Raw genomic sequence first — 27,285 nt, 5'->3', positions numbered from 1 at the left:
AAGAACCAGATTAACGTGTTTGATCTATGTCTACACTTTGAGGTCACTGTCAGTTGAGTATCTTTGAGGGTCTGATGCTTCATTTTCCTTACGTATCTGAAAATTAAACTCAGTTGAGTGTGAAGGAAGGCTACCTTTGTAGGCATTGTGTATCCCTACACAATGCCTACAAAAAAGAGAAGGGAGAAATGAACCAAATGCAGTACATGCTTATCCTGAATTGCTGGGACATCTTTGCTTGGCGTTCAAGCTGTATGGTGATGTAAAAAAAGTATCTGCATCCCCTCACTACCTGGGGATGGTCAGCATCCTTGGGACCCACTCTTGGGTTTTGTTGAACTGAAAAATATGTTATTCTCATGTTTATTCTCTGCTGCTTTATACTACTAACCAGAAGTTACAATTCAGGCTTTCAGTCCTTAGCTATTAGCTTAGCATGCCTAATGCATGGGAGAGCATTTGTGCTGTTCTATGGGTCATTTTTCCTGGCTGTTGCCAGCTCATTGGAACGACTCTGATCCAGTCTGACAATTCTGTGCTTGAATTTCACTGATAAAGGCACCGAGCAGAGCTAAGGCTAATGCACATCCCTACAAAAGCACCTGTTAAGCAGCAATTCCCTCTTTACTATATTGCTGTTTCCATTGTAAGTCTGCTTTCTAAACTTGTTCTCTCTTGTTCTAGGCTGCAAGCATGTGAAAGGCATTCTCTTGTATGGACCTCCAGGCTGTGGTAAAACACTTATGGCGAGACAGATTGGCAAGATGCTGAATGCCAGAGAACCAAAGGTGGTCAATGGTCCAGAAATCCTCAATAAATATGTGGGCGAATCTGAGGCCAACATCCGCAAGCTGTTTGCTGATGCAGAAGAAGAACAAAGAAGGGTAATGCAAACATAGATAAATAGCTTGGTCAGTATGAATGTGCCTAAAGAATGACTGGAAAGGAGGTTTATAATCAGAAAATTGCTACTTGCGTTAAAAGACTGAGTCATTGCTTAGCTTGTGATTATAGTTATTCCTTGCAAGTCACTGAATATTAGCGTTCTACAGATTCACACACTGTCAGTTGGAAAAAAAATCTTAGAACCTAAAAAAGTAGCCGGTCTTCTAGCTAGCTATGCTGAAGATGGACAGTTTGTTTAAATTGCATGCAGAGTTATTTTAAAGTAACACATTAGGGCCCATCCTGCTGTGCTTTGTCTATGTGGTGTGTCACCTGCTCAGAAAGTGCTTAAAAATGGGATTGCAAAAATTTTGCTTTCTTTTTTTTCTCTTTTTTTTTTTTTGTGGGGGAGACATAATTAATCTATTTGGATTTTTCTACTAAATTCAGGTGGCACGTAACATAGGATGAATTTAAAATAAGCTTTCAGGGTTTCAGGTTATTGGGTTACAGGCTTATTAGTATATTATAATCCTTGAAGTGTTATAATTGATACATCATTAATTTTTCTCAGCAGAAAACTAAAGGATGAGAATAGCATCTCAGAACTAGAGAGTATACATCTTTGAACCTGGAAGTGGAAATAAAGATTCTGTTTTTTCAAACTTGCTTTTTTATCTATTACTTTAGCTGGCTATCGAAAGCCCAGTCTTTAGTTTGAAGGTGTGAATACTTATTTCATGTGTGCTATGGTAATTTACGGTAATTTTTCTCTGCTGTGGATCACTTAATCTTGATAAGATTTTTCTAGTAAAGAAACTACAATTTTGGGCAAGTCACAATTCAATATAGGGAAGTCTTTTCAGAAGACAATAGCAAAGGACATTGTATCCCTTAATTTTATTTATGCCTAACAAGACCGCAGATTTTGCTAGTCGCTTGAAATCATTTAATTTTCTTCTGCAAAAGATTTATTAATCAATAAGTCAGCTTTGCATGGTAACCTGTACAGATGTAAACTATCTCCTTCTCTCTGGTTGTTGCAATATGACTGAAAGCTGTGAGCTTCTTTTCCTTTGCAATAACACACCTGTTAAAATAGACTTTATATTGGCTGGAGGGGATGGTCCTGATGACAAGTTGCGAGATTAAAAAGGTCTCGAAAAGGTTGGTATTGTAATGACTTGTGTCTGGGGCAGATTGCCAGTGACAGCACATTTACTCAGTGTTAACATGGTCTCCACTGTCCACAAAAGATGTTTTAGAGGTGGAATTTGAAGGGAAGAAGCTTCATAATACAGTCACAAAAAGTATCCTGTTCTCTTACCAGCTGCAACTGCGTCACCTTTGAGTGAACCTGGAAATAAGCAGTTCTGTTCCTGATTGGCACTGAACGAATGGACTCCTTAAAAATACTGAGAACAAAGCTACTCTGGCAAGCTGTATATTTACTAACTTCAGTACAACCTGGGGTATTTCCCACACTGGGTGCATCACTCCACAGATGTGCTTTGTTCTCCGTCTCCGTTTTGGAGGGCTTTCCCAGATACTGAGTACTGCGACCCTTTCTGTGAGCTGTTTGTTCCAGCTTTGGGCTTGTGCTTTTCTTGTTCAGTCTAGTCTTGAAAACTTGAAACACTGCTTCTCTTACCAATGTCAGCTGTGGAATCCTATGTTTGGGCAAAGCCCACCAACCACCCCATTTGGAGGCTGGCAAGATGTTATTCTGGAAAGGGGTCTGATACATACATAACACATGATACTAAAAACACTTGGAGGTATCAATGTTCTGTATCTCCATGGCTGAACTTGTTGAGAAGTTACTGTTTTGTTTGGATTGCTTTCAGTGATGACATGTGGCATTCCTGACACGTTTTTCTCTCCAATAGCTTGGAGCAAACAGCGGTGTGCATATCATCATTTTTGATGAGATTGATGCAATCTGCAAGCAGAGAGGAAGCATGGCGGGTAGCACTGGAGTCCATGATACTGTCGTAAACCAGTTGCTGTCTAAAATTGATGGAGTAGAGCAGCTCAATAACATCCTAGTGATTGGTATGATGGTGCTTACTTTCTCTGTTATGGGGTCTGGTTGAAAACTGCTGATATTTTGCTCACTGCAGGTCAGCTAAGTTATCATTAGTGGTATGGAATCTGTTTGGATTGATCCAAACTGAATGACTGCTATTGAACACGCGTCAGTAGCAGATATAAAGGGAGATGGTGCTGTAATTGGCTGATATTGCTGCTTTCAACAATTTCCTCTTTTAGCTTTTGATAACAAGTGTTTCATATTTTAAGAAAACTTGTAAAGATTGATATGCCTATTATGGTTGGACTCAGTGATCTTAAAGGTCTTCTCCAACCAAAATGATTCTATGATTCTATGCGTTGGATGTATCAGCATATGAAGGAGTGAAGCTTCTCTAGCTGTGTTGTCTAGTTGTTCTGATGCCAGGAGCCCTGCAGATACAGTCACAGATACAAGTTTGATCCCTATTGCCCTGACTCTACTTCAGGGCATGACTTTTCCAGTATTTCTGGAGATGGGTGTTTTCTTGAGCCTCTTAGAGGTATCTTCTTAGCTCTATAGACTGTATTCAGGAGTTGGAGACCCACTTAATAAGCTCAACTGATGCTTATTTTGTTTTTGACTTTGAATTTAGGAATGACCAACAGACCTGACCTGATTGATGAGGCTCTGCTGAGACCGGGGAGACTGGAGGTCAAAATGGAGATTGGTAAGCAAGCTAGCAAATTACAATACATCAGCTCACATGTACTTGCAATAGTAAAGAAAATATGTATCATGGTGTGAACAATTAACCAGGATGGCATAGGTGCTAAATTTCATGCAGCTCCCTCCATAATATTACATGTAAGTTTAATCAGCTAATTAAAATACCATTTTAGGCTTACCTACTGATAATTGTGTAAACAGCCATTGACCTGATATCAGTTTCTGTCCAGCAGAGTGGATAGATACGGGCAGGCAGGACCCTGAATCTCTTGCATGAATGAAGGGAGCCAAGTAATGGCACCAGATCATTCCTAGGTGGAAACCACAGAATTGATGAACTTGTAGAGCAGGCAAGTACAGCGTGTGAGCAATTCTTGGCTTGGAGGAAGTGCAGATCACTTTATTTGCATGAAGTTAGAATGGTGACTTTCAGTGCAGGAACTGCAAATGTTAAATTGGCTATTTAGCCAATTTCTTGGCCATTGGCTTCTGAAATCAGCACGTCAAACTTACTTGCATCAACAGAATTAAAAGTGGGCCAAAGAGCTTTGTTAGCCATTTATTCTAGTGATCTGGGAAAGAATGCTATCTGTCAGTAACTTAGAAGGGACTTTTGTAACTGTACACATCTGCCTGACACCAATGCAGATTAAATAATGGAGTGTCTGATAATGTAGGAGTTATTAAGATATTAAGCCTGTATCATCTTAGAGTCAAGAAAACAAGTCTCTGACTTTGTATTTGCTACCAGAAGTTTGATCAGTAAAGATCATGGTGGACTCTAAACGATGACTAGACTGTGGTGCTCAGTTCTGAGGTTAACAATTCACAGAAGAAAATTTGAATCCTCAGAGAATAGCCTGATTAAAAGCTTAATAATCCTGTCTTGCAGTAGAAAACTCAAATTGGTTGAGATCCATGTTTAAATTGAAGATTGGAAATGCAGTTTCAGATGTATAGTTTGGAAGAGCTCATAAAACATTTTCCCCTAACCTTCCACAGACATACAAATGTCACAAATACATGTTCTATACTCTGAGCTAGGCACTGACTATTGTAAAAGAAAAAGTTCTCAAACTGTAGTGAGTCACAAAAAAGGAACAGGCAAGGCCATGAGTGCTAATATGGTCTGTTTCCTTTCAGTTGCAGAAAATTAGATTAAAATGTCCATATAATCCTAAAAATCATATGATATCATACTAGAGAGGCAGGCGGAATTGTAATTGTCTGTGCTGGTCTGAACTGTAGGGAAACTCTTGAAATCTGATCTATCAATGTAATCTTAAGAGCTCACTGGGGCTTTTTTCTCTTATCCTTAAAGGGTAACATCACTCTTTGAAAGAGCCAGAAACAGGAAAGAGTTTTTGTGATAGCTGAAAAGGAAAGATTTTAGGCAAAAGAAGGAATGAGGAAGTGAAGCTGATGACCACTGAGGCAGTGGCAGAGGTAACCCGGGCAGTGAGCTGATGCTCCAGAGTTAATGCTGTCCTTGTGTGCTGTTGGTAACAGTTTATTATCAAGCATTACTGCGCATGTAGCTCCTGCAAGATGTGAGGACTAGAAATGCAACCAGAGCACTAGCTGGGATTACAGATTCTTGTGGAGCACAGACAGCATGGATGGTTTCAAATACGCTGGAGACTTCAGACTAATACATTTGTTAGAATGCAGGAAAAAGAGAGAGACTTGTGCCTGTTCCTGGAACAATACACAAAAAAGGAAAATTGGGTGAAGAATTGTGTAGCAGTACATAGAGAATTATTAGAAGTCAGGCTGACGAATAGTAATGAGAGAGAATTAGCACTGGCAAAAACTGTAGCCAGATACAGTCTTTACAAACTAACACAGCTACAAGGAATTGAAGTAAAGACTCAAGAAAGAAAGTGTTTTTATGGATAAAGAAGTGTAGCCACAGTGACAGTCGTCTTTGACTGAAAACAAATATCTAATAGCAAGTGTTACTAGTAAACACAGGTGAGATGGATTGTTTTGCAGGTGTAGTACTTGCATCATTAGTTCACAAAAATTAATTAAATGAAATAAATTTGAGGGACTGAGCGAGGCATCCCTAGAATAAATTATCAGCTGATGAAGACTGAACAAAGCTGGGGACTCTGCACAAACCCTCAATACAAATACTAATCAGTGCAAATTATCCTTGTAATAAAGGCTGTGAAGGTAGGTTGGAAGGTGAGCTAAAGAGCAGCATGGTTTTACCAAGATGATGATGTGCTAGACTGACTTGTTATGTTTTCTTTTAAGAAAAACCTTTTTTCTATCTTCCATTATATGCATTTTAAAAGAGACTAGCTAAGGTGCAAGCTGGGAAATGATCACCTCAGTTGGAGAAAATGAACATTGTGTGCGAATGGTGTGGGTGAGGCGAAGAGTAAAGTCAAGACCCTGAGTTTTAGGAAAGTGAACTTTCAGTTGATTAAGTAATTGGTGGATGGGACTCCTGGGAAACTGCCCTCAGGGAAAAAGGAGCAGAACAGAACTGGCAGCTCTTTAAGAACATTTTTCTTAGCATGCAAGAGGTCATGATTCCCACATGTAAGATATTGGGCAAGAAAGGCAGGAGACCAGCATGGCTTGGTAAAGACCTCCTGGTCAAACTAAAGAGTAAACAGGAAGTGCCCAGGCAGTGGAACGAGGGACATGTATCCTGCGAAGAATATAGGGATACTGCCTGGATGTGTGGGGATGGGACCAGGAAGGCTAAGGCACATTTGGAGCTGAATTTGGCAAGGGATGCGAAGAATAATAATAAGGGCTTCTAAAGGTGCATTGGCCAGAAAAAGAAGATTAAGGAAAATGCATGCCCCTTCTCTCTCTCAATAGGTAAGACAGGAGAACTAGTGGCAACTGGCACAGAGAAGGCTGAGGTATTCAATGATTTTTTTCCCTCAGTTTTCACTGGTAATCACTCTTCCCACATCCCTTAAGTCAAGTCCCTGAACTTCAAGGCAGTGACTGGGAAAACAAAGTCCTCCTCATCATAAGGGAAGATGAGTTTTGAGACCACCTGAGGAATGTCAGCATGCACAACTGCATGGGACTTGGCAGGATGCATCCCAGGGTCCTGAGGGAGTTGGCTGATGTAGTTGCTGAGCTACTCTCAATCATATTTGAAAAGCCATGGCAGTCAGGCAAAGTCCACAGTGACTGGAGAAAAGGGAATATCGCACCCATTTTAAGAAAGAGTAATAAGGTGCACTGTGGGAACTACTGACCAGCTAGCCGCATCCCAGTGCCCCGTAAGTTCATGGAACAGATCCTCCTGGAAGATACATTGAAACATGTGGAAGACAGGGAGGAAATTAGACACTGCCAACTTCACAAAGGGAAAACTGTGCCTGACTAATCTAGTGGCCTTCTACGGTGGAGTGACTGCATTGGTGGATAAGGAAGGAGCTACAGATGTCATTTACCTTGACTTCTATAGGGCCTTTGATAAGGTCCCCCGCAACATTCTTGCCAATAAATTCGAGAGATAGGAGTTTGAAGGATGGACTGTTAGATGGATAAGGAATTGGCAGGGTGGCTGTATCCAAAGAGTTGCAGTCAATGGCTCAGTGTCAGGGCAATCCCCAACATCAGTACAGGCTGGGGGTGAAGGGATTGAGAGCAGCTCTGTGGAGAAGGACTTGGAGGTATTGGTGGATGAAAAGCTGGACATGAGCTGGCAATGTGTGCTTACCATCTAGGAAGCCAAACGTATCCTGGACTGCATCAAAAGAAGGGTAGCCAGCTGGCTGAGGGAGATGATTCTGCACTTCTACTCTGCTCTTGTGCGATCCCCCCGGAACAATGTGTCCAGCTCGGGGGTCCCTAGCACAAGAAAGACATGAACCTGTTAGAGTGGAGCCAGAGGAGGCCACAGAAATGGTCAGGGGGATGGAACACCTCTCCTATGAAGAGAGGCTGAGAGAGTTGCAGTTCAGCCTGGAGAGAAGGCTCTGGGGAGACCTTATTACAGCCTTCCAGTACTTAAAGGGAGCTTACGAGAAAGACGGGGACTTTACCAGGCCTGTAGTGATAGGACAAGGAGCAACAGTTTTAAACTGAAAGAGGGCAGGTTTAAATTGAATATAAGGAAGAAATGTTTTATGATAAGAGTTGTGAGACACTGGACCAGGTTGCCAGAGACATTGTAGATGCCCTGGCGTTGGAAGTGTTCAAAGTCAGGTTGGACAGGAATTTGAGCACCCTGATCTAGTGAGAGATATCCCTGCCCATGGCAGCAGGGTGTGGACTAGACCTTTAAAGCTCCTTTCCAACCCAAACTATTCTGTGATTCTATGATAATTGCAAGGTGGAAACCAGGTTTAGGGGTGCCAAGGGACTGACCAGATTGCCTTTATGTAAGGTGAATTCCTGGTATGGAAGCGTGAGAGAAACCAACTTGGTGGAACTCTGAGGAAAGAAACTAAACCTTATACTTTTTCTCTCTAGTCTGGCAGTGATACTAATCAATTTCCCAAGGACAATTAGTGTAATTGAATGTTCTCAAACAAAAAAGCATTGTCAAATATTCTACTTGTAAGAATTAATTGCTCATGGTGAGAGTCTTTGGAAGTAGGACCGTTGAGGAGAGGGAAAGGCTTTGCTGCAGTTTGCCGAGGCACCGATTGACATGTGTTCTGTTTAAAATCGCAGGCTTGCCGGACGAGAAGGGTCGATTTCAGATTCTTCATATCCACACAGTACGGATGCGGGAACACCAGCTGCTGGCTGAAGATGTGGACATTACAGAACTGGCAGTTGAGACTAAAAACTTCAGTGGTGCTGAATTAGAAGGTTTAGTTCGAGCTGCTCAGTCTACTGCTATGAACAGACACATAAAGGTCAGTCCTATCATCTCTCATGGGGGCAAAAAAAGGGAAAATAATTATGTTTGGAGTCTTTTTTTGAATGTTTATTTCCAACTGGGTAATGGCATCTCAGCATACCTTAGGAGATGAAATTCATATGGACACCACTTTTTCACTGTGCTTTTACATGGTTCTGAAGTACCTCTTTCGTCTCCTGACCACCAAGTAGCTCTTGCATAGCTCCCTGGGAATGGAAGGTGATTGTTTGCCAGTGTATTTTGATAAAAACTGAAAGGAAAGTCTTGAGCTCAGTTTCTGGATTGGACCAAGGAGACAAGAGATGGAAGTAAGACCAGCCAGTCGTATGGGAGGGATCTCTGCTGGAGCCTGTGCTGCTCAATATATTCATAAATGATCTGTAAAGGGTGAGGGGGAAGCGAGGTTACAAGCTCATAGCTGTTTTGTGGTCATAAAGATGAAGGCCACCTATGGAAAACTACAGAAGGCATTTGAAATAATGCAAATGCTAAAAATGTAGTCAGTGAATTTAAGTGTACACTTCGGAGAGAAAATTCCAAAAGGTATAGGCAGTGATAGGGACTGACCTGACCATTACTGGGGGTCAAGTTCTTGCAGTTATAATGATCTTGAAATATGAACTCAGTTCTTATCAGTGCAAAAAGCAAATGCAACATTAGAATTTACTAGGAGAGGTATATGGAGCAAATGTAAAGCTGTGATTATGTCATAGATAAAATCCCTGGTATATTTGAGTCTGTGCAGTCCTGGGACACCCACCTTGACAAGGTTATGGTAGAACTAGGGTATGGATAAGCAGCAGGGAAGGTCAGAGATATAGGAGGGTTTTCATTGAAAGAATGGTTACAGCCTGAAAAAAATCTGGTGGAGAGTTATGAAAAGTATGTGAAATCATGAGTTGACTGGAATCAGTGAATGGTGAGTGACTGTTTACTCTTTCGTAGCACAAAACCCCAGAGAACAGCAAATGATACCGGCAGGGCCATGCTCAAAGCAAAGTAAAGATGATGTGCATTGTCTGAGGAGTATTTAAGCAGTGGAGGGAATCTTTGCTCAAAGATGTCACTAAAATCTTGGTCAAATTCAGAAGGGTCTTGCACAATGTCTTCCATTTCAAGTAAGAACTTGCTTGATGGTTATCTCAGTGTGCATAGAGACTTGTAATGTTCTCAGCTCCCTCCATTCTAGGGGAACACTGCCTTGCTTTCCCAATGTTTGCTGACTATGGGAGGTCAGTGTATCTTTAACCAGAAAGGAATTAAGGACCATGAAATGTCAGGTTATATTAATCCAGATGCAAAACACAGTATTCGATGGTGTTGAAATATGAGATGATTAGTTCGTGAAGAAGGAGGCTGAAAGGCACAGCCTTTTTCCTCTAGTGGCTCTCATCTAGTGGCCAAGAACTGGTGTGAATTACTGTGGAGAGAAGCCTTTAACATTAATTCCACAGCACTGGTATATTTTTAAGTAAAAAGTCTGTTCATCCTCGAATACGAGGAAAGTAAATTATGCTTTCCTTTAAGCGAGGGAAATCATTTGGTTGCTTAGACTTTTGTTTCCCTTGGGAGCACTCTTTCTAAAGGAAAAATGTATCTTTCTGCTAATTTTTCTTGTATAGCCATGACACTTGAAAAGTTTTTAATTGTTTCCTATAGCAAAATACCACAAACATCAACAGTTTCTAATTTTCTTGTGTTCTGTCTCAAAAATAAATCAGCACTGCTGGAGGTATTTTCATCCCTTCTCAGGCAAAACATTTTCCTTAATTAATTTTGCTTATAGTTCATGTTTTTTCAATGCTTGAGTTTTGGGTGAGTTTGGGGGACCATTAGTGATTTGACCTGTTGTACCAAAACATCACAGTGGGAGAAGAGAAAATGGCAATGCATAAATGTAAAAGAGCAGTCCCACCCTTTAGGTTGGTATGTGATTAACATCTTAATAATATATGTATGAATATTCCAGATGTGAAGTGGCCAGGGTTTGTTTTTCTTTTCAAACACTTTGACCTAGTATTTTTGGATAATCTTATTGTTTATTCTGAAGATGTCTTCAGCCAAGTGATGCGCTAAGGTATTTTATTCTCTCGTACAAGTACTGCAAACTTTAAAATATACATCATAGGCCTGACCTAGTTTTCAGAAGCACCTACAGGAAGCAAGAGCAGAAATTGAAAATCAAGGGGCATTTTTCTTCTGAATCATTTAATCTCTTCTGATAATCTCTCAAAGTGTGTATTAAAAATTAAAATGTATAACTCATTAAAGGCTAGGAAAGAAAGAACCCCCCCTGTTTAAGTGTACAAACAACTTCAGGAATATATTAGTAGTGTTTCAAGTATCTTCACTTCCCTCTGTAAAGCAGAAATGATCAACCTGTACTAAAGATCCACTAGTTTGATATATTTCGCATCCTGTATTTCTGCTCGGTGGGCGTTTTTGTGAGAAGGGACTCTATCATTTCAGCCATCCTCTGGTTATAGTTGTTTGTTTGGCACAGTGTTATTGGCCAGTCTGGGTTCCTGAGGTTGCAGTTTAGAGGCTGCATGTGCTACTCAACAAGACAAGCATGATGTGATTATTTTGATTATTACTTTTTCCTTCCCCTGCTCAAGTGCACTCCTTGTTCTTGTAGGTCATCCCAGTCAGAAGAGGATGTCTTTGAGAGTCGAAGTTACTTGACTTGTCCATCACCTTTGTCTTAGGCAAAGGTGATAGAGGTTGCTATGCCTTCCAAGAAACCCCTTGAAATCCCACATTTTTACCTCCTGAGCTGTCAGATCATTTAGGGTCATTATACTCTCAAGCAGAAGCAGGCGGTGTTGTAAGACTTGGGTAACTTTCAATGAAAATTATACTTGTTTTGGAATCTGGAGAAATGTGTTATGGTATAATTGGAAAATTCAGAAATTATCAAAAGCCTTTCAAGGCTGCACTTTGGTGGAAAAGAATGAAGATCTTTTGCCTCATCTCTGTGCTGCTGAAAAATAGGTTTCTGCCTTATCACTGAACAGTTAGATGAATTGCTTTTCACAGATCAACTTCTGCCCCCTCTTGTGACTAATCCTTTTTCTGATATCTCTAACTCCACTCAGGATCCTCAGCAGACTGCACCCGTAGGATTAATATGTAATAGCCAGTGTTTGTATGCCGTTGAGTGGAAAAGTTGCTTAAAATCCATTTAATTCCTGATTATTGCCCAAGGCAATCAATATACTTGCAGATCTACAAATAATCCTAGTAGATGGAGCTGCTCATTATTGCGGAGCTGCAGCCATACATCTGGCTACAGCTACAGCTGGCTTTAAAGTCTACAGACATCTGAATAAAATCCCCAGCTTTAAAGGCTACTCACAAGTTGTTTTCAAGAACTAAAAACTTCTTCTGGCTCTCTTGTGAGCACCTTTGGGCCACCTCCTAGTGGTACGTCTAGTAGTGACTGAGAAATGATTTGCAAGAGAAGATTGCAGTAGCGCTGTTTCTACTGTGTGTTTGCTTCCCATCATTAGTTTTTAAATGTTGCTGGATGGTTTGGGAATGGCAGAAGGGGAAAAGGTGATGTTTTTCATTTAGAAAGGAGTCCAGTATGAGCTGAGCTAACTACAGCTTACATATTCCGAGTAATACCGATAACACTACCTTGGGAAGATTTCTGATTTTGGTTGAACTGAAACAAATAAAAACAAAGCAGAAAGAAATCTAGTATTTACCAGTCCCCTTAAAGACTTTCTTGTGAGAAGAGGAAAGTGCGTGGTTTGAATAGAAAACTAAAACCTCCTGAAATAGAGCTGTGTGAATGTTCTTATTTTTGATTCAGTTGCCAAAGATGAGAGTGGGGAAATTCAGAGTTGAGTTAAACCAAACTTTAATTTGTATTTATTAAAAAAGTCACACAATGAAGGAGGCTTCATCCCTTCCCATCCAGCACCCAGAAAGCATAATGAAGAATTTTTTCTACAGCCTCTAAATGGGAAGAGTAGTTCCCTACTCTAACGGGAACCTACATAACTCCAATAATTTAAATGTAGGTGAGATGAATCACACACTGGGCACCAGTCTGAGCCTCACTGACACTTGGTTTACGCAGTCAAGCTGGCACAGCAGCATCAAGGATGGTGTAGAGCTTCCATCCTGCTCTTAGCTGGGGTGGCTTCTCTGAAACATGGGATCATGGCCGTACTCTTCACTTCAGCTTTCCACCCAGTGGAGTGGAACAAGTGTTAATGACTTTGTGGGGCTGGTGTATGGATGTGGCTCTGTGAAGATGATGATTGCTCCAGTGGTATCCAGCATATGTCTGACAAATGTCTTGTTAAGAAGCATTTTTCTTACTGATGCAGACCAACTGTAGGGTTGGGTGCGTGGATGGAAGTTGATAAGGTGTGAGGTACTGCTGTATTGCAGTGTCTTTTATTGCCTTTATTAGGCCAGCAACAAAGTGGAAGTGGATATGGAGAAGGCAGAGAGCCTGCGTGTGACAAGAGGAGACTTCTTTGCATCTTTGGAGAATGATATCAAACCGGTAAGTAGGCACTATATGGCTTCTGTAATAGAGTCACCCAATGCAGTTAATGACGTGAATTAGCAACTTCCTTCTGGGATCAGGCATGCAGTGGTGCACCATGGGCTGAGGTATTGTGTCCTGTGTTGTAGGAATGAAAGTAGGGAGCCTCATTCTGCCTGCAGTGCCAAGGGTCTGTTTTGTAGCTTTTGTTGCATGCAAGAATCATAAAAATGGATAGGACAAATAAAAAGAGTAACCTGGAATTTCTTCTCCTTGTTTTATGTGCACTGTCCCTTCTAGGCTACTTTAGTTAGTGGATGACAGCTTTAATATAGACTGTAATAGAAAGCTTAATCCTCATTTTTAAGAATTGTCTTTAAATGGTGTGGATTCAGAACACATTGGCAACTTGAACTGATTAGAATTTGTTCTGAGGATATAGGAAAAGGTGTTTCTAAATGTGCATGGTCCCCAACAATGTTCAGCCCTTTGGGCTGAAATGTGTCACCAGTGGGTCTTCCAGTACTGACTGTCTCACTTAAGCATCTTCCAGAGTCTTGGTCCTGATCACTTTGGTGATGTTTAATTGTTTCATGTTTTTCTGATGCAAAATTTGGTAAAATAAATGTTTCATCTCATAATACAGGCATTTGGAACCAACCAGGAGGACTATGCAAGCTACATCATGAATGGTATTATTAAGTGGGGTGATCCGGTAACAAGGGTATTGGATGATGGGGAGCTGCTTGTTCAACAAACTAAGAACAGTGACCGTACTCCTCTGGTTAGCGTTCTTCTAGAAGGTAAATTTAAGAAAAAAATACATTTTTAAAACCCAAGCAGCTACTGCAGACTCTTCTTACCATTGCCCAGGTGGTGATCTGTTATATCCTGCAACTGCAATGTAAAAGAAATGCATGGGAGGAAAAAGAGAATTGGTCCCTTTCAGTTATCTTGGGTGAGATTTCTTTAGATAGTAAAACTGGCTTCTCAGCCTGAGAGAAATATTGTTCTTGAAACAACAGAGAAGTGAATGTACCCAGTTAATAACCTAAAGGTGGATGTTTTACAGTGCAAACATCTCTAGCTGAGTTAGTTGTCTAAATTACTCTTTAAAGTCACTGGAGGGCTCATCATTGTAATTAACTGAGTTCAAATGACAGTTCATCTGGCCACATTTAGGCGTCTGCTGTTAGACAGGGGTGGATTTGCCTCTTTCTAGACGGTTACTGACTATGAAGAGTCTAGGAAACTAGTTCCACTATCTACATTACAGATATTAGAGGAGAATTTGTTATTTAGTGCTTCCTTCTTTCTTTTCCTGAAGTCAAAAAAATGTGGATTACCACTATTGCTTAGCAATCTCTTGCTTTGAAATTAATCTTGAATAGATCCCCTGAATAATTCTGTGTGCTTGTGACCAACATATCGCTTGTATTCAATATCTTCTTGTGCTCCAAATTGATTTTTATTGGGTATATAGATTAAGAGTTGTCTTTGATCTCTGTTTGAATTGTTCTGGTGTGATTCAGGCAAAACAAATTGTCTTTGTCGATATTTACCTGGCATTCATGCTGTTGACTTTTTTGCTGCAGTACCTGCAGAAGTCTTATTTAGAAGGGATATAAACATAGTTCAAGAAGATTCTCCAAAATACAAACTCGTGTTCATTTTGGTGCAGTGGCCAGTCCTACAAAAGATGTAACATCCTCTTTGTTTCATGGCAAATCAGTCTGGACACACTCAAATAGTTGCGTTAATTTCCTTCCTCTGGAGGATTGGATTGCCCTAGGAGTTAGTGTCTTCCTTCTGCAAGAAGAAGAAAAGGTCACTTCAAAATGCAGAGACCTGTGGATGAGATTATAAATGTGCTTAAAATATCATCCATGCTGAGCCTTACCAGACTTGTTTTCTCCCTTTTCTCTCTTTTCTTTCCATTACGTTTGTCCTTTGTTCCAGGTCCCCCCCACAGTGGGAAGACTGCGTTAGCAGCAAAAATAGCAGAAGAGTCCAACTTTCCCTTTATCAAGATCTGTTCTCCCGATAAGATGATTGGATTTTCTGAAACTGCCAAGTGTCAAGCTATGAAGAAGGTACTTATGCATCCTACTCTTTTGCCTGATTACAATCCAATTCTGTGTTCTCTAGTGGATGGAAAAGTGAATTACCCTTGTGATTGTTTTCTGCTTTCTGTAGATCCTAAATTCCTGTACATGTATTTATTTTTAAAGTTGAACGAGTATTTTTGTGGCACTGACACTAAGTGACTCAGGGAAAATTTCAAGACTCTGGCCCAATCGGGTCTGATGTGTAATCATGACTAACGGTGAAACAAAATACCCGATCTACGATGAGCAAGTCTGGAGCGCTCTCTGCAAAGATGAAGACAGGAAGGACTTAGAGTTGTACTCAGAAAGAATAGAACCTGCCTGAACAAAACTAGGAACAGTTTTGAGGTGGCAACGTTTAGTTAAAAAAGGGTTTTAACAACTTGGGGAGCAGGAGGAATGCAAACAAGTTGAACATCTTAAATCATTTCAAGTAGCCAGGTGGAAGGAAGGAGGTTTCATTTACTGAAGCAAGCCAGCACTTACTATTCTACCTGAATGTAAGTGAAGTGTTACTGTAAGATCAGTTTGTTGCAGGATTGCATAGTTTCGAAGAGAACCAATGTGCGCATAGCTAGAAGCCCAGCTTGTAATTTAGATTCAAACAGGAGCCTTTTGGATGTCACTTGAATTGGCGTATGCTGGAAGTAGGCCTGCAGTACTGCTGATGTCTGTAGTGCTACAGATCGAAAGCTTTACAGGACACTGGTTTGCTGCTCTATAAAGGGTGGTGTAGAGGCTCGATCCATACCTGAGCAGCTCTGTTCTCCCTGCAGTGTGCTGTTAAGAAAAGTAACCAATATCCAGCCTGGGTAGAAAAGCTTCACGCTTGCTTTACAACTGTGGGAGATTAGTGTGTGTATTGTTATATTATCAGTATTACCCCAGCTCCAAAAAAGAGAGGAATGGTGCTCTATTTTGTCCATTGCTTATAGTTAAACAGGACAGTTGGCTTTTTTTCAAAGTGTATGGGGTAAATGAACAAAACTGAGCTCTGAATTTGTTGAGATGGCAGTGTTTTATTAAGTGCAGGTAGAGTCTAGTGTCTTGGTACTTATCTTTTTCATTCTCTGTTTATTCCTCTAAATACTGCTGTGTTTAGCTAAAAACATGTCAACAGGTCCTATCATGACTATTTTAGTTTTGCTGCTGAGATTTAACAATGAGTAATTTTGCTGTTTTTTAGATCTTTGATGATGCGTACAAGTCCCAACTTAGCTGTGTTGTTGTGGACGACATTGAGAGACTTCTAGGTGAGTTAGGATGATGAGAGAGAGATATGTTGTCTGCAGAAATATTGACATATTTGCAGTATTGAAATATTGCTAGCTGGAAATAATCTGGAACCATTTACCTTGGGAGCCTTGAACTATTTTTGATACAGTAAAGTGGCTTAAATGTGCATCTGCTTAGTGGGCATTAAAATGCATTTTTTCATTTCAGATTATGTCCCAATTGGACCACGGTTCTCTAATCTGGTGTTGCAAGCCCTTCTTGTACTGCTAAAGAAGGCCCCTCCTCAGGTAAGAAAGTAATTGAGGGACAGGATGCTCTATTCCTGCAATAATTTTGACAGTGGAGAGCTTTGTGTCTTGCTGATAGCTGCTGTGCTGCCAGTGGTATTAGTGCTATTGTCTCTGATTCAGTCAAGTTAATCCTAGCCTGCTGCTGTTCATTCGGTTAGACATTTCTAGGATAACCACAAAGGATTCAACTTTAATTATCTAATTACTTAAGGCTGAACCTTCTGCAGTTAGCCCTAGAAATACTGCCTAAGGAAACAAGTTTAACCTTCACCATGTAAAACTTAAACATGCAAAGTCTGCTTTCTGAGTAACTAAGGAACTCTTTAGTCCAAATCAATCCCTGGCTCAACCACATGTTCCCTCCTTATTTAAAAATCAATTTCTAAGTAATGTATGATTGTGGTTGTCAGGATTTTAATTTGCTCTTAACTTGAAATTATCAGGTGTTAATTACAATGGGTGAGGAAAGCTTAAGATCTTACACTGCCGACCCTGTCTATTTGCACTTTCTGGCTTGATGAGATTTAAGTACATCACAAGTGATAATGTTTCTGAAGCTTGCATTGAATGATACAAACAGGCAGGGACTCTTCATTTTTGTTTGGCATTTTTCCTGTCGTTCACCAGAATTCCGCTGTGTGTGTGTGAAAGTATCTGCATGAATAAATAACATACTAGCAGGAATACCTTGAAAGTTGGTGTCAGGAAAAAGCAGATAACAACAGCCTGGATGAACTCAATTTTTTTGTCATTTTTAATATCCTGTAAACAGTAACATATGCATGAGTATTGTTTTCATTAGAGAGTTTCATGAAAAGACCTTTCAAATATAGAACTTTGAACTAAATTGTAATGCCACAGGCCCTGAAGTTCCCCTTGTGACTGTCAACCTGGGAGAACAAAGATTTTTTCCCAGTGAGCTTTCTATGCCACGTGAAGTCTCTTACATAAAACTCGGATTTTGTTATCACATACATTGGAACAGAAAGGCTGCCTGTATGCAACGGCACAACCATTTTTGATCATCATAATCTCATGTAATAGTTGACCTATTCTTGGTACTTCCACAGTATCAGGAAATGATTGTTCTCATAAATCAATAGGGGAAGAATAGAACTTGATTTGGTTCAGTTGTCGAAGGAACGTAAGATATTAAATTGCCCGTTTTATCATTGCATCCTCTGAATGTATTTTGTTGCTTAGATGCACTTTTGTTGGCACCCGAGTCTCCCTGAAAGCAGGATGCAGGGCTTGAAGCTCTCGGATATTTGCCAAGTTTATGCATGTTGCTAGAGATTTGTACTTTGTGATGTTTGAAATGCCCTTGAGGCTGGAAGACTTTAGGTTGACAGCCAATATTATGGTGACTTAAGCCATAAATTGTTGGGAGGATAGAGAGAGTTTTCTGAGGAAATGTCACTGTTTGATTGATGATGTGGGCTTTTTTCTCTTTTTTCCTAAGTGTCCACTATTGGGTACTGTGGAAGTTAGGACATTGGGTTATATGGACTCTTTGGGCTGACTTAGTTTGGCAGTTCTGATGATAGAGTTCTTCCTAGCATGTTTGTTTCTTGTGAGTTCCCTGTGATAGTCGTGGCATGTGGGGATTTTTTTCATTAAAAAAATAAAACTGTGCATAAGAGGTAGAGTCATGCAGGAAAAGGCCTTTAGTGCTGCAGATGTTTACTGTGAAAAAGATTGAATTTAGGCATGGAGACTCTTGGGGTTTTTAAATTCAAGTGAGAAACCCACAAGGGAGATAATACTGCCAGTTAATCAATGCCCTTCCAAGTTCCCTCTGAGATGACTAGTTCCCTTGGGGAGCAATTTATTTGGAAGTAATGGCTGGTTTCAGGGGTTTTGTTGTAATTCAAGATGCAGATACATGCTTTAAATGTACATCAGTGGCACTAACCTACTTCATGAGGTCAAACCAGCACGAATGCTGTGGGATGGGGATCATGGTTTAGGTTCATTCCTCGTAAAAATGGAGTGTCCTGGGACACACCAGGCATGTCCCTGTGCTGAGAGAAATCATTGGCAAGATGCTGGTGAGACAATACCTGTTCTCCATTGCTATCAGATAGGCTCTTTACCTTTTCACTAGTCAGAGGGGCCTGACATACAGAGTTGATTTGAAAAGCTTAGAAGCAGGAACGATGAAGCAGTTCAAACCGCAAGCAAGGAGTGAGGGGGAAGCGGAGGGTGCGTTCCAGCAGTGCCGCTCTGCTGCTTCCATCTTTGTGGCCCAGATTATGTATTCACACAGTGTTGTCACATCACTTGCAGAGAGTATGCTTAATGTGCAAGCAGCTTCCTACAATTACTGTAGGCTACGTGTGTAAGAGGAGCATTTCTGGGATGAAATCTTATTAATTATGCATTGAGGTATATGTCTCTGTTGAATTGGTTTATGAAAGCTGCTTCCCAGACTCCCCTCTTCCTATTGAGGCTATGTATTTTAATGTGGTGTGGGAAGGGCAAATACTTGAAGCTTCTGGGTTTCTGGGCTTTCTGGCTTGTTTGTACTTTGCAAAAGTTTTGAGGGTAAACATGTTAGACTTTAAAGAAACTAGAAACATCTCTACGTTTGCTTTAAATTCCCAGTCACAGCTCATGCTTGCTAGTTCCACTCAGCAATGCTTAAGTAGTGGTATCTATTACTAGTAGTTCAAGAAGACTGGAAAACATTTTGTTTAGCATCTTTTTTTAAACCAATTAAAAAGCTTTTCTAAAATGGATTGAAGGGAATAAAATAAACCATGTTCTCTTGGGTCTTTATTTCAATCAAGTTTCCCTGTGTTGTGCAGGAGAAGAGACTGGGGGGGAATAGAAAGACTGAAAAGGACTGTCGCAGCAGGGAGCCAAGCGGGAGAAAAGGACTTCTCTGAGAACTAAGCAGCAGCAGCTCCGAAAGCCGAAGCTGCTTCATCTACATGCAGAGTCACACAAGGCATGGAGACACTCACCAGCCCCACAGAGGTTTCACATGTGCTTCCCTGCTGGTTCCTGTGAAAAGCTAACAATTGGCTCAAAGGGTGAAAGACCATTGCAGCATCCCCACGCTAAGCTGGACGTACAATTTGTGCAGTGTTATGAAATGTCTGGCTTAGCGAGATGCTCTCGACCACTCTTATGGATGCCCTTCTACTGCTCCCAGAGGCCCCCAGCCCCTTTCCTCTCTGGGACACTGGAGGCTTTTGCTGATTTATGAAAGTTGATGGGGGAAAGGGGGGAATAATCTCCTTGTTTGATATAATCCCAGATGCATTCCTGATTCCACGTCACTTGGTGTGAATTGGAAGCAACTCCAATCAACAGTGACGTTACCTTTATACTTGTAAATCTGGAGAATTGTGTTTTTTCCCATTACATCTGAAGAATTGTTGATACCCCAAAACACATGCATAAAAATATACAAGTGTCCAAAGTTGAGTGAACAGCCGGTGAGTGACTGACAGAGGCACTTCTGTATCCACCGATGCTTGGTTGTAGCATAGTTCAAGCTCCCCTTGACTCCCCTTGCCTAGTGCTGGTTAGATTTGTGAAATTTGGTAATTTGAGACTTCACTGACATGTCGAGACTCCATTTGCTTGTAGCAGAGTCTATGTAATTCCTTCATGTTCTAGTTTGTCTTTGTAATGTGGTGCCCATTAGGAAGTGAATGCTGTGCTAGAAGAGTCAATCTCATAATGCTTGAAAATGTAGTAGTTTAAAACTACTTCCTCTTTTGATCTTTGAATCCCCTAGTTCTCTGCATGATTATATCCTTTATTCAGATAAAATTCCTGTAGTAAAGAGGTGAAATCTGGGGTTATTCCACTTCTAGAAGGCAGTGGGGCAAGACATGCTCCACTCTACTGGGTGTTCCTCCATCAGTATAGAGGGATCTTGGGCTCTGAACTGGGGCAATTTTATTGCCTAAAAATGGGCAGGATGAATCCACACTTAAGTGACATGCTGGTATCTAATCTCTGTTCATGGAAGAACCAGGCCTAGAACTGCCCTGGTAATAAGTCTGACACCAAGTGATCTTAAGCTGTTGAAAAGCCAAGTTCCTCCTTACTTGGTAGTTGTTGCGCCTGATTTTTGGAAGTTCAGCTTGAATCCTGATCTTCTATGGGCTGAACACATGGCACGTTGACTTTGCAATGGCTGCTTTAGAAATTAAGGATCAAAAATGTGAATATTTCTGAAAATGGGGGCACCTTAGCCGTACATCTCACAATAGGAAGAGTAAATCCAGTGATACCCTGTGGTGTGTTTTCACTGCAGAGTAGTTGGATGAGGGCAGCTTTTTCAGTTTGGCTTGATGGCTTTTCATACTTTTGTGGTAATGCCTGGGGCAAAACATTTCTACTTGTAGGTTTTCCACTTGTTTACTGAGCAAGTTGCCTGAAACTTTGAAAAGTACAAGGGACTCCTGACACTTCATTTTCTTTTAGTAATTGATACAGAAGAGATTATTCTTGTTTTACAGTAACTGGTTTTCCAGTGGGTCAAGCTTAAAGGTAGCAAGTTGAAGCCCATAGCTGCTTTTGAAGAAAGCAGGGGGGAAAAAAAAAGCATGTTTTGGGTGGAGCTGTTAAAAAATTTTAAGCACTGTTTTACAGAGTAGCCATCTGTTCTGAGGAGATTTCAACCATTCAGTCATCAGCGGTTCAGGGTCCTGAGCAAGGATCCTAACACAGATATCTAAAAATTGCTGATGGATCTGACCTCTATTAACTTGTCCTGTTGCTTTTGAACCTTGTTAAGCGTTTGCCATTCTTAGTGTCATGCTTGCTTGACTTCAACTGAACTGTATGGTGAAAACAAACACCCTTTTGTTGGGTTTAAAACTGATGCTTGATAATTTCATGTAGTGCTCCTTAGGTTTTATTTTGAGCAAGAACAGTTTTCCCCCTCATCTCCTCTGTACCATCTATGATTTTATAGACCTCTCTGTATACCCTCCAGCAATTTACCAAGAGTCTCTTTAGGGAAGTTATTCCATATTTCTGACCATCCCCATTGCTTTCCTCTGATTTCTCCAACTCAGTGATGTATTTGAAACTGTATTTGAAATAGCTAAGATTGCACAGTGTCTTAAAGAGCACCCTGGATTTATATGGTAGAATAATGGCTTCTGTTTTACTCTTTTTCCCATTCTAAAAATGTCTGAGTGTTTGCATTTTGAGTAAGGTTTAGCATTGAGCTGGTGTTTTCACAGCACTTGCCACAATGACTGACTCCAGTGGCTTTCCTAAATGGTAATAAGTCATTTTTGTGTGTGTAGTAGTTGTCCACTGGCCTAATTTACAGCAAGTTTGGGATTCATCTGACTAAATGTGGCTGTCAGCGGTTTGGTTTCCTGTGACTGAACTAGTTGTTTAGAAAATAGTTTGCTGTATGAGTCCAGAGTGTAGGCAGCTTTTCTGGGAGGAGGCAAGAGTCGTCTGGGCTCCATTAACCAAGAAGGAAATGCAGAGAATGAGAACATACATGGACACCTGAAGTTAGAGGAGGTAAAACTCATCTCGCTAATTACATTTCTGTGATGCTTACATCCTTTCCTGGTGAGACCTTTTAGTCTCTGATGAAACCCCAAACGAGACTCCATTTTTTGTTACAATCAAGCATGGACTGACTCAGCGTAGAAGTTGCTCAGGTAGCATCCTTCAAGCAGTTAGTCTGCAATTTGTTGTTGCCTAGGTTGAGGTCTTGCCTGCTGTACCAGGCACCGTACGCATGCTGTTAGCTGTATTTTGGGAACAGATACTGCTTTGCTGGCTGCAGTTTGAGCCTTTTTTCTCCCCTAAAATGCTGTTATTAACACAGTCCTTTACCCAAGGTGTTCTGGATTTTGAGAGTTACAGTAATAAACAATTTCTTAGAAGAATCACTGTAGCTTGTAAAGCGGATCGGTCTTGGTGGTATAGTGTGGCATCGATTTGTGTTTGCAATAAGGGGTTGGTGCAGCATGCTTTGGACGTCTCAGTTCTGTTCAAGAGTCTGTCTTTGGCTTCCCTTGTACCCTAATACCTTACCTGTATAATGAGAAAACTGTTTAGAGGTGCCTAACAGCATGCATGACTTGTTACAATTTATCAAGTAAGATAGCAGAAATTCTCCTTTCAGGACTTACACTTTTTACTGAATTATAGCATATATAATATCAACTATATCAGCATTATTTATGAATTGAACAAAAACCTACTGAGGACAGTATGTCGAGGAAATATGGAGCAACCATGAAAGCAAAGTAAATTAGGATCGAGATGAAATTTTCTCCATCAAATATGCTGATAATCTCTGTCTTTGCATTCTGAGGATTTTAAGCACGCATCAGTTCTGCTGTCACGTGTGCTGTTATCCCAAGTATATCTTTGCAAGTTGAAGGCACCTTTTAATGTTGTCCTTGGGTGGTAACTTCAGAGCAAATGTCAGAGGTGTTTGTACCACACTTCTGTGGCTCATGAGCAGGTGATGGTTCAAGTGTTCTCGGGGGACTCATTTCACACAGCTTCCAAGCCTGTGTTTAAGCTGTTTTACCAGCCCCTTCCAAAGATGAAGACCGCTGAAATTTTGTCTTCATGTAGGTAAACAGCTTTTTGGTTGCTGAGCATCATTTATTCTTCTTGATCTATTAAGTGCTTTAGCTGAAAATGAGCACCTGATGGGGCTTTCTGAATTCCTGACCCATGCTCCTTGTAAGAATGAGGATCAAGTGCCATTCCCTTACTCTCCTCTGAGTGAATTGGTTTTTTTGCCTTTGCATGCAAGATCTTACTGAACTGCTCAGGCTTGTAAAATGATAAAATCTTATTTCCTGTCCTTGCTACACAATGACGATAAAAAAGGAAACAAATAATGTGCGATTGTAACACCACGGACATGCAGAACGTAGTGGAAGCAGCAGTGGAATGGTTGTGTGTTTGCTTTCTGAGGACATTGCATGCCCTTCTCAAGGCTACCTACAGATAATTTTAAAAACTCAGACCTTTTTCTGCTTGCTCTGTGCCACCAGCAGGCGAGATTTGTCTAGTAATAAAGCATTCCTTACTCCCATTGCAGTTTTAAACCTGGCATTTCTGTCATCAGTTCAGGAATCGGCTGCTTTTCCCTATTAAATTGCCCAGTAGGCTTCTGAGGATTTCCCCCTCTTTAGAGGTGGCGGAGCTGGTGACTGTGGTGCCTCCTGAGATGTAGGCAGTGCTTAGTACACAGAAGGGTTTGCATAGAGTTTACCCGACAGTGCCTTTGTGTGAAGCCCATGACCTGGGGCGTGCTCTGGTTTCAGCCTGCCGGGCATTACTTCCTTGTGCTGTTTTAGGCTACAAACAAACTTGCAGTGAGTACTTGAGTTCCTTACCAGTTCTGGTGCTTTCTCATCATCTGCACCCAAAGCAGGAGTGTAATCTGTTCAAACACAAAAAGTCAGTGAATACAATGGCACTCAGGGCAAAATAAATGCTGCAAAGGTGCATCACCTTCATCAAAGATGTGTTAAGTTTAAGTAGGTTTTCATCCTTTGTCGAAGGAATGCAAAGCGCTTATGAAATTAGTTGCAGCTGTGCTCCTGCTCTGTGGGGATGTTTTTTAGGTTTTTGTTTGTTTTGTTTTATAATGATGATCAGAGTTTTGTGTCGTGAAGTCAAAATATAGAACTCTGAGCATCGGCTAAACTTCTGTACAGCAAACGAGGAGGATACTTGGTCAGCTCCTTGTGTACTGAACTGGTAAAGGGACTGATCACAGTTGATAATCCCAACAGCTCCTTCCACCAGCCAACATTTATCAGTGTCTGAACACTGCATGGTAAAATTCAAATAGCATTGAAATGGCATTCGGAAGATGATCTAGCAAAACTTTATTTTTATTGGCAGTTGATATTTTTCATTCATTGCTCTATTATTTACAAACCCCGTTTTTGCTCTGGCCAACTTGGAATTGGTGTGTGCATTGATGGTTTGAATTCAGAGGCTGCCAGATGTGGTACTGTCCTTTTATACAACCGCACTGGCAATGGGAAGTCTTACGAACTTAAGGCAACCTCTGGTCTTAAAGTGTGAGCTGTAAAACCATTGGAAGTGTCTGTACAGTGGCCGAGAATTCACTGTACCCACAGGATTTCTAAAGACAGGCTGTTACCCTGAGAAGTCATCTGTCATTCAGCTTTTGGGAGTGGGGGTTTGCTCGTGCTTTTAAATTTAATGAGGATTCAGCTATTTATAATGATGAATTTAGAAGGAAAGGTAAGGTAGGAAAGCTGTAGTATGGGTCTATCTTCTGTGTACCATAATTTTTGGACCCCGTTGGTGGCATTAATCTGACTTCTAGAATCTAATCCTAGTCTTGCATGGTTCATGTCAACTACTGAGGGGTTTACTTCTATTAATTTTACTTTAAGTGGTATTTTTACATGGCTGTTTTCCATTTTTCATTTGTAGTTAGCTGAAGCTTCCCAAGGATGGTTCCTCTCTTGTTTTTCCTTTCTTGACACTTATTCCATTGTGTGGACAGGGTCGCAAGCTTCTCATCATTGGAACCACCAGTCGCAAAGATGTCCTGCAGGAAATGGAAATGCTGAATGCTTTCAGCACTACGATTCATGTGCCCAACATTGCAACAGGGGAGCAGCTGATGGAGGCTTTGGAGGTGAGAAAATGTTCAAGTATGACAAATAAGCTCAAAATTTGCTGGAAATGAGTGATTTTTGTGGTAGCTCTGCATTTGGGAACACTGTCCCACTTAACATTACGTTGTAACATAACAGTTCTAAGGCTTCTCTGAATTACTTTTTCATACAATAAATTAAGGCAGAATGCGAGAACAGTAAGTGTACGGAAAAAGTTTGTGGAGTGGACTGAAAGATTCCGAGGGCATGGAAGTGGGTAATGAATATAATTGGGACACTTAAACTGAATGTGCCTGGAGGGTGCCAAGCTCTCATGAATTGGAACAATATCAAATGAAGGTGTTTGGTGCTGAAAAGATTATAGGTTTTTTATGAATTCGTGCCCTTAATGGTTGCTTATTCTATGCCATGGTGGAAATTGTAGTGAATATTGAAGGCTGTTAAAATAAACTTAACAGGCGCATCTTTTGTGCAAACTTCCAAAATTGTCACAATGATAATATCAGCAAAGCCTGAAAGACACAGGTGCTTTTGCAGCAGTTTTGAAAACTTACAGTGGCTTGAGCCACTGTGTTCCTTCTAGACTCTAATCTGGAGAAAACATGGAATGGATCATAAAAGAGAAACACATGCTGTTTGATTAGAGATGCTATGAAAAGAACCATTATGGAATAAAAGAATCTAAGTGTTTTGCCTTGTCTAGATATATTGCAACAAATTTTCCTTCTAAGCTAGAAAATACTTTCTAGCTTCTCACTCCCTTTTTCCTGAGTTAGGTAGCATTATTCCTATTGACAATCTCCGTTTTTTTTTTTTTTTTTCCTCTCCAGCTTCTGGGTAACTTCAAAGACAAGGAACGCAGCACTATTGCACAGAATGTCAAAGGGAAGGCTGTCTGGATTGGTATCAAGAAGCTGCTGATGCTGATAGAAATGTCATTACAAGTAAGAATGCTTCTGGTCCAGGAAGGACTAGGGTGAATAGAGCGGTCTCAGAGGTTCCCACTTCTCTGCAGACTCTTACTCTGGCTGTGCGGTGGGAGCCTTTTAATCAGTTTAATTGAGAAAAGAACTACAGTGATAAGAAATTTTCTGAACAAAGAAATCACCAGGTCTTGGTCTGCGGAGAGATCTTTAAAAACCACAATGCCTATAGGCTGTTCAAAGCTCACTTCAGAGAAGAGCATCTGGCAACTAGAGGGATTGGATTAACTTACCTTTCATGAAATTTCTTCTCTACACCCAGCATGTTAAGATTGCAGATAGCTATCACTTAGGATTTTTTTTTTTTAAAGAAAAAGGTGCCTGTGCAGGTGTATGTGCTCTTTCCCTGAAGAAGATAAATCTGTCAGGCTGTTCAGCTGCTCTTCTCTTTATTTTCCACTTTCAGCACTTTAAAGAAAATAATTGCAGAGGGTAGAAATATGTAGCTCTTAACCCTCCCCCGCACCCATCATCTATGCCTGCAAGCCAGCCATCAAGCTTGTGCTCGACAGTATATGCATGCTAAAAATGAGAGGGTGTAGCATGCAGCCCTAATCCTCCATGGCTGACATTTCAGCGCCCTTCTGAGTCCCCCCCGCTTCTCACACACTCTCTTTTCACATCAAATGGATTTAGTGCAGCTGAGTGAACTGTCCTTAGATCTTCCTAGGAGAGGCTGAGCATAAGCTAAGAGGCATGTAGTTTAGCAGCATATAAGTCATGTATCCCTCTGTTCACTCTTCACAATTCTGTTAAAACTTGCACAGCACTAAGGATATGCTCTGACTGGATGTCACCTCAGGGAATAAAGTCATTTATCTAGATTACTTTTTCCTCTTCTTCCTTGGCTTTTAATTCCATACCTACAGGCAAGTCAGTAAGTCATTGCTCACATGTATTAAATGTATTTAAGGGGTGCAAGCCTTCAGGGACTGCCTGGCTCTCTTGCAGTCCATTTCACTTAGCCTTGACAATGGATTCCTTCTTCTGACATAGGACGTTTTCTTTTGCTGCTTTGACCTTAAGTGTTGGTTCTTTTTAAAACTCAAGGTGAAGGTTATGT

At 40.8% G+C, this 27,285-nt stretch overlaps 1 protein-coding gene across 1 annotated transcript in view; it reads left to right on the top strand.

Moving 5' to 3' along the window:
* NSF (N-ethylmaleimide sensitive factor, vesicle fusing ATPase) overlaps positions 1–27,285 on the top strand; it is a gene marked incomplete at both ends in the record, with an annotated part of 66,469 nt that overhangs the window by 33,490 nt on the left and 5,694 nt on the right. Inside the window, 11 exons of the mRNA XM_082010459.1 lie at positions 685–884; positions 2,775–2,940; positions 3,552–3,626; positions 8,285–8,472; positions 12,907–13,002; positions 13,631–13,787; positions 14,944–15,077; positions 16,279–16,345; positions 16,536–16,615; positions 25,125–25,259; positions 26,070–26,183. Of these exons, the coding sequence (XP_081866585.1) occupies positions 685–884; positions 2,775–2,940; positions 3,552–3,626; positions 8,285–8,472; positions 12,907–13,002; positions 13,631–13,787; positions 14,944–15,077; positions 16,279–16,345; positions 16,536–16,615; positions 25,125–25,259; positions 26,070–26,183 (1,412 nt within the window). The remainder of the gene's footprint in view (positions 1–684; positions 885–2,774; positions 2,941–3,551; positions 3,627–8,284; positions 8,473–12,906; positions 13,003–13,630; positions 13,788–14,943; positions 15,078–16,278; positions 16,346–16,535; positions 16,616–25,124; positions 25,260–26,069; positions 26,184–27,285) is intronic.

Source organism: Phaethon aethereus (assembly GCF_964289735.1).
Source record: "Phaethon aethereus genome assembly, chromosome: 25".
Taxonomy (NCBI): domain Eukaryota; kingdom Metazoa; phylum Chordata; class Aves; order Phaethontiformes; family Phaethontidae; genus Phaethon; species Phaethon aethereus.
Note: the sequence above shows the minus strand (reverse complement) of the source record. Positions and strands in the feature narration are given on the sequence as shown.